We start from the raw sequence: 7,248 nt of genomic DNA, 5'->3' as shown, positions 1-7,248 counted from the left end.
GGCCACTTTAAAAGATTAAACCTTACCGTCCCAACTGAAATGGATGGAAAGTGTCTGGATCTGTTAAAAGCAGGGGACTCAAATAGTTCATACACAGATGCGGTTTTGTTTATTCATATTATCTGGTTTTCTGTATAGTAGATTATATACAGCTTTAATGATGAAGAGTGTAGTAATCTAGAAAAAAAACTATAAGTTTATAGTGATCCAATAACTCATTATTGTTAGATAGGCAATAATATAAGCCAACAGGATAAATGAAAAGGATGCATTTTGTCCATTATATAAAAACTGTATTAGCAAATATGCACATTTTGAATGAACAAAAATGCATGAATAAATGCATGATTATTAATTCTCTCACTCTCCAACACACACACCAACAGCCCTGTTACCTTATAATTCCCCTTATCTGTATAATACAACAGTGTAACTTACATTTTTATATAAAAAATAAATAAATATGTAATAACAGCAATTATCCTTGTGAACTTGTCTTTTTCATAATCTAATATAGTTTGGTTATTTTGGGCTGGTGTAATCTAAAATAGTCAACCCTGTTACCATGATTTTGATCAGTAAACTGGATATCTGTAGAAATATCAACATTGAAATCTTTATTACAGATACCTTGCAGTGTCAAGACTTCGAGAAAAGTGCAACATTAAGCATAAAACTCGACCCTGTTATTTTGAGCACTTCTCCAACATATATTAGCTACGTCCTATTTAGCCTCAGATTGCGCATCTCAATTTATTAGCATTTAAAGGCATTTGCATTTTTTATGAGAATGTTTACAATCATACAATCAACGGTTGTTTTTTTATCACATCAAAATAAACTATTTACATGCAATCATAAATAATTCCGTTTCAGAGAGTTCAAGCTCAAAGTTTGGCATATGTTAAAAGAAAAATATTTATATCGAAAGCTGTTATGCTGTAACAATCAGCATTCTTTGGGCATTAAACACAAACAGACCCCAAATCACTTTTCTGCTGTTATCCAACTCTTGGAAATCCTCCCAAACTCAGCCCCGAATCATAATGTTGCACTCGAGGGGAGAAAGTTTCTAGACTTCCAAATATCACCTGATAAATGTCGGTGGGCAAACTATTAGTACCCCCCCCTACCCCCACACCCCCCGAAGTATGAAGACCGCCCACCACAGGCGTCCAACTCGAGACCCCATTTAGATTTAAAAAGCGAGACGGATTCCGTTTCTATGACAGTCCTGAGTGCGAAGCATCGGAGGAACATCTGTCCGTCTGTCTCCAACGCGCGTCTCCACTTTTTCCAAGGATGCTACAGTTACCGCAGCTCCGCCAGAGCGTGATCGCGCTTCTCATATGGTTCGCGCACTTGATGGAACAGCAGAAAGTACAAGGTAAAGTGACATTTATCCTGCGCATGCATCTGAAAGTCTGAAAAAGGAATATTATACAGTGTTAAATCCATTCTTGAATAGATCTGGACTTGAGGAGCTTGAATGGTGCGGTTGCGCGCTTGCGCCTCCCGTGCGTAAAAACTAAGAAAAATTATGTGAACTTGTTTTCAAGACACCTATAAGAATTTATAGTAGATATTAATTGGAAAGTTACTTCCTGTTTGATCTTGGAATGATTCCTATTTTCAGATGTTATGTTAAACTTATGAAGTGTGGTATTTTAATCATTTATGATGTTTATAATGCTATTATGTCTAAACGGTTGAGCATGTTGACGTGCAATGCACAAAAAACACTTGCACAACCACATCATAGTGTTTCTTAAGTGTCTGAGTGGATTCAGATGCCAGAAAGACTCTTTAAATATTTGGAATTTAAACCCAAGTTCCTTTAATGATACCATTACAATCATTTGCATATGTTTGTTTGATCTTTTACCTGGATCCAGCAAAATATGTGGTTATTTTATAGTCATAATGTAACTCGGCACTAAAGATGTAACCAGATATTCAATACTGAAGGTACCAACGGTAGGAATTTAAGACATGTAAGGTAAAAAGATTAATAAATTCCAACATGTCCCCCCCAGTGTCCAAGGTAGTTATGTCCCTGCTTGGCACTAATTTGTTACATTCAATTACATGACTGGTATGAGTGATAAATGAACTGAATAGAATTCAGCACATAATACAGTAACTCTTTCCAGCTGGCAACTGCTGGCTTCAGCAGGGCAAGAACGGGAGATGCCAAGTTCTGTACATGTCTGGGATGAGTAGGGAAGACTGTTGTAGAAGTGGTCGCCTTGGCACAGCATGGACCGAGGAGGATGTACCTAATAATACACTCTTCCGGTGGCTGATCTTCAATGGTGGTGCACCGAATTGCATACCTTGTAAAGGTACAGTACCACATAAGAGTGATTTCATCATTTGGTTTACTGGAAATTATGTGGAAGCTGCTAAATGTTTTTATAATTGAATTGTTAGCCTAGGAAGATTTTATACAGGACATTTTATGGATTTGAATAAATACTGTCATCATTTGTCAGTCCAGAATTGATATGTCGATTAATCATGACCTTCTTTATTGATTCTCCAGAGACTTGTGATAATGTGGACTGTGGTCCTGGAAAGCGGTGCAAAATGAACAAGCGGAATAAGCCCCGCTGCGTGTGTGCCCCAGACTGCTCCAATGTCACTTTTAAAGGGCCTGTGTGTGGCTCTGATGGGAAAACGTACCGGAACAAGTGTGCCCTCCTTAGGGCCAAGTGCAAGAGACATCCTGAGCTGACTGAACAGTACCAGGGAAAATGCAAAAGTATGGTCACTTAAACCCTGTTCAAAGTCAAAATAAAATCCAAATTTGCTTGCTTAATTGCCCCCATATTATCGGTGTACATTCTTACAAAGAAAAATTAAAATGGCTTTGCAATCCTAAATATTTAAAATATAATAGCTTGCTTCAGCTCTGAAACAATTTTTTATTCCAGTGACATCACCTAGGCCACATGATTTATTGGATAATATAGGAATTGTCTTAACAAACTTGCTTTTTAAGTTACATTTGGCTATGTAACACACTTTAAACATGTTACATTACATAAGTACAATGGTCATCACAAAATAATAACCTGCTCTGCCTCTAAAGCAACTTTTTTTTTCTGGTGACATCATGCTGGCCATGCAATCTGATTGGATCGTGTAGGTACTGTTTTAGAAACTAGCATTTTAAGTTGCATTCTGTTATGTGGCACCCACTTTTTATGACCCAATCAATTCCCAATGGATATGGGAGATTTAAGTTCCAACCAAATTTTTCACTTAATATCCTTTTTCACTCAGAAATACACCGCATTACAGGAGTAAAATGGTTGTGAATGCTGTTTCACATTAACTTTTAAGGCTAAAATGAAGCATCAATTATCAAATCTGAAATTTGCATTAAAAGGAGCTGAATGATTACTTGCTAGTAATTGAACAAACATGCATAATTTCATGCCTTTTCGATAAAAAAATAGTATGCCTACCACAATATATATAGAGAGAATAAATGCAAAATACTTTTATGCATTGACAAAATGTAAAGCTATAGTTCCAAATCTGTGGCATGTAATGAGGTGTAAGAGGTTAACCATAGAAGCTGCCAGCATTGATGGATTATTATTTTTCTACAGAGTTTTGCAAAGGTGTGCGTTGTCCTGGAACCTCGAGGTGTGTAATGGACCAGACCAAAAATGCCTACTGTGTGACCTGCAAAAGTTTTTGCCCTGAGGTGTCCTCACCGGAGCAGTACCTGTGTGGGAACGATGGGATTGTGTATGCCAGTGCCTGCCAAATCCGAAGGGCCACGTGCATGAAGGGACGGTCCATTGGAGTCGCCTACGAGGGGAAATGCATAGGTGAGAATAAGACAAAATCTTGTGCTTGCACAATCCTTGAACAAACATGTGGTTCTCATTACTCTGTTTTCTGTTGCAATAACACATTCATGATTCACATGGGTAGCATTGACTGTTGCTGCTTTTCTGTGTTATTTAATACCTCCCCAAACCACACTGAGTGAAATAAGACTACAATTAACAGCCGAAAGGGGCTTGAAAAGTGGTTTTACATGAAGTGAAATCATACTTTTAGTTTTCATTTTTGCATTGTCCTTTAGACGCCAGGTCTTGTGAAGACATCAAATGCCGGGAGGGTCGAAAGTGTCTCTGGGACAAGCAGACAGGACGGGGACGCTGTTCGACATGCGAGGACACGTGTCCCGAGAGTCGTCCGGGTGACAGCGTCTGCGCCAGCGACAACGCCACCTACCCGAACGAGTGCGCTATGAGGCAGGCTGCTTGCTCCTTGGGTCTCGTCCTGGAAGTCAAACACTCGGGCTCCTGCAACTGTAAGTAGAGGATGCTAAACCTGGCCGCACCCATGTCCCGCATTCCCTCCCCCTGCCGAAAACACCCCTCTTTCTCGCCCCTCCCATTGCCCCCACAAAGAACACGAGGACTGTTGGAGAGAGAACGTGTAAATGTCCTTGTATCGGCTTCCTCTCACAAAGACCTTGTGTTTTAACTCAGTGGCGATGAGATGTTAGACGTGTCCGGGACAGTGCAGATGCTCATCTGTTGATGAGGTGTTAAGCCAAAATCTTTGAGGTCAAGCCTGGAAGGATTTCCGATTGGGAAGCGAGACAGTTTTGAACATGCTGCTCCTCTGATTAGGTTACACTTTCTGTCCATCAGAGACAGAAACGTGACTGACGGTGTCATGTGGAAAGTGCATAGGAATGGAAACTCACTTAGCAAGCTCTGTTTGTGAATCATCTTGCTGTTTTTGCCTAAAGCAGGCTGACCGGCTCTGTGATGATCTTGATACAGATGCGTGTTATGGACAAAGAAAAGCGAAACCTGGTGCACGGTCAGACGTTCACCAGTGCAAAAGTGACAAAAATGCCCTGGAAATATAAAATACAGGGGCAGAACTTTTTTAAATGTGTATTTTAAGATATAGATATAAAGTTTTTGAAATGGTCAGTATGCTATGTTTTAAATGCCCAGAAAATCAATTCCGAGAGACAAATATTGTCTGCGGACATTTATTTCTGACCCCGGCTAACATCTCTAACACCTTTGTCCATCATGTGTAATAAAGGGTAACTAATTTCATTGTCAGTTTATGTCCATTTTGCCTAATGTGAATTATTATTATTATTATTATTTTGTTTTTTTTAATGAAAAAAGCCACTTATTCCTCAAGAAGAGAGGACTTTCTTCATGTAAGATGTTTCTAAAGAATATCATTTGTGGGACATAACAAATCTCATGTGGGAAAATGTGATTTTATGTTTAGAAAGAACATGTTTAGATGGCTCAGAGATCAGTTGTTAGTGTCCTAAAGTAGAACCATCTTTCACCAGCCCGAGTCTGTGTGTGGTATTCACAAATCATCTTCCAAACAGAGATATTTTTGTTTATGAGAAGGGATTACGTAGTGTCTCTTTGCTTGACTATATTTTATTTTGCACAATGACTTAACAAATACAAGAAATTTTCTCCACTAATAAAAGACAGAGGTAAAGCGTCATTCCATAGAGAAACTCAATCCCACACTCTCGATCCTCTCTGAGCTGTGATCCCACAACCTTATGTGAATTGCAAAGCATCAGACAGAGATGCTTTGGGTGAAAGATGCAGTAAGACTCTGTGCCTGAATGCTGCTGTGTTTTACACTAATGCAACAGCTGCTATATTCCTCCGTAGCTCTCCCTGAAGAGACGGATGAAGAGGAGGATGATGAAGATTACAGGGATTATAGCCATGAATCTCTGTTACTGACTGGATAAACCACCATCAACAGCTGGTCTCCATTTAAGCACAGAGTCATGTTCATATTGTACAGACGTGTACGTATTTATTTTCCACAGACACGTGAAAGATGCTTATTGTTATAGATGTTTATTTATACTTTTTTTGTCTTCTTATTTATACATTTATAGTCTGAATAAATGGTCTCTCTCATCTTTCCTTTGTCATCTTTGGAAGAATATTATTTATTATAACATGTAATGTTACTCTATGTAAGATACATGCGTTTTGAAAAGTGTATGTTACATTTTCTGAATAAAAAAAGGCTTAAACAGTTTTCGTCATTTCCCCAAATGAAATCTGCAGCAAAACATGCATGTTTCTATTTATTTTCAATCTAATACTATGGATTGGTTTACAATCAAAGCTGACAAAAACAGCTTTCTCAGTAAAATCTATGTCACCAAAAGTAGTGTTATTTAACAGAAATCATGTTTGAATCAATGCATTGTATGTTCTAAAATCAAAATATAAATTTTTTGCTAATATTTTTCTGGTTTTACGTGGGCGCTCAGACAGAGAAATCTAGTTTATTATATATTGTGTAAAATTAACAGTATCAACCTTAGCATTGTTTTCTTGCAATATATTGTCTTTTTTATTTTAGATATCCAGCTATAAATGTCTAGTTTTGTATTTGTATGTAAATGTCTAGTTTTGTATTTGTATGTAAATGTTTAATGTATATAAAGTTAATGATGCCATTTGTAAAGATGTGATATAAAAAAGAAAAAACTGAACGAAATATGTCTCCTACTTCAGTTACTGTGGTCAGATTTAAAATGTAAAGCACTGAAACGAATCTCTTGAAAAAGTATTATTCCAAAATAGAAATGTAAATCTCGTCATTTTAAATCTGTAATTCAGTAAAGGGATTTTGAAGAAAATTTAAGAAGTTAATTGGCCCAGATCTTGAGTCCTTAAAGTGGGATTTTTTTTGTTCCTTGCTAGATGCAAGCAGATTGCTCTGAAAACACACACACACACAATCCAAGTTCTGCCGAAGCCACCGGAACTGTCTGAGCTGCAGCGAGGAAACTAATTTGCCAGGAAGTCGCACAGACGGATGATTGGAAAGGAGAGTGACACCACCTCTTCGCTTTGCAAGGGTTCATTAGATGCTTATCGTTAATTCAAACCCACAGAGATGTTTTTCAGATAGTGTGGGAACTAATATTCATCTGATATTGTGCACAGGTGCCTTTAAATGTCAAATTAACAGGTTTTATGTCAACAGTTCTTTACAGACTCTAAGTTAAGCTCTTTCCAGTGATAAACTTTCATTGGTTTTAGTGAAACTGAAGTATGGATGGAGGCTTTGTTTGGTAAGGTGAGGTGTGTCTGTGCTGGGAGGGATGATCTGAGTCTTCTATCACCCGGGCAGCTGAATCAGCAGTGGGCACGGACTGTTTTGTCATGGGGGAATATGGGTGTCTGGGCCTCG

The 7,248-nt window shown here is 38.2% G+C and overlaps 1 protein-coding gene across 1 annotated transcript; it reads left to right on the top strand.

Moving 5' to 3' along the window:
- Window positions 1-1,190: 1,190 nt before the first annotated feature.
- Window positions 1,191-6,452, top strand: LOC132132552 (follistatin-A-like). Its single transcript, XM_059544971.1, has 6 exons — window positions 1,191-1,387; window positions 2,154-2,345; window positions 2,546-2,764; window positions 3,621-3,845; window positions 4,106-4,336; window positions 5,700-6,452. Exons 1-6 carry the CDS (start codon window positions 1,303-1,305, stop codon window positions 5,780-5,782), a joined length of 1,035 nt encoding a protein of 344 aa, XP_059400954.1. The 5' UTR covers window positions 1,191-1,302; the 3' UTR covers window positions 5,783-6,452.
- Window positions 6,453-7,248: the final 796 nt, after the last annotated feature.

This window comes from Carassius carassius, chromosome 49 (assembly GCF_963082965.1).
Source record: "Carassius carassius chromosome 49, fCarCar2.1, whole genome shotgun sequence".
In the NCBI taxonomy this organism is placed as follows: Eukaryota; Metazoa; Chordata; class Actinopteri; order Cypriniformes; family Cyprinidae; genus Carassius; species Carassius carassius.
The sequence above is the reverse complement of the archived record's forward strand: the minus strand, read 5'-3'. Positions and strand labels throughout refer to the sequence as shown.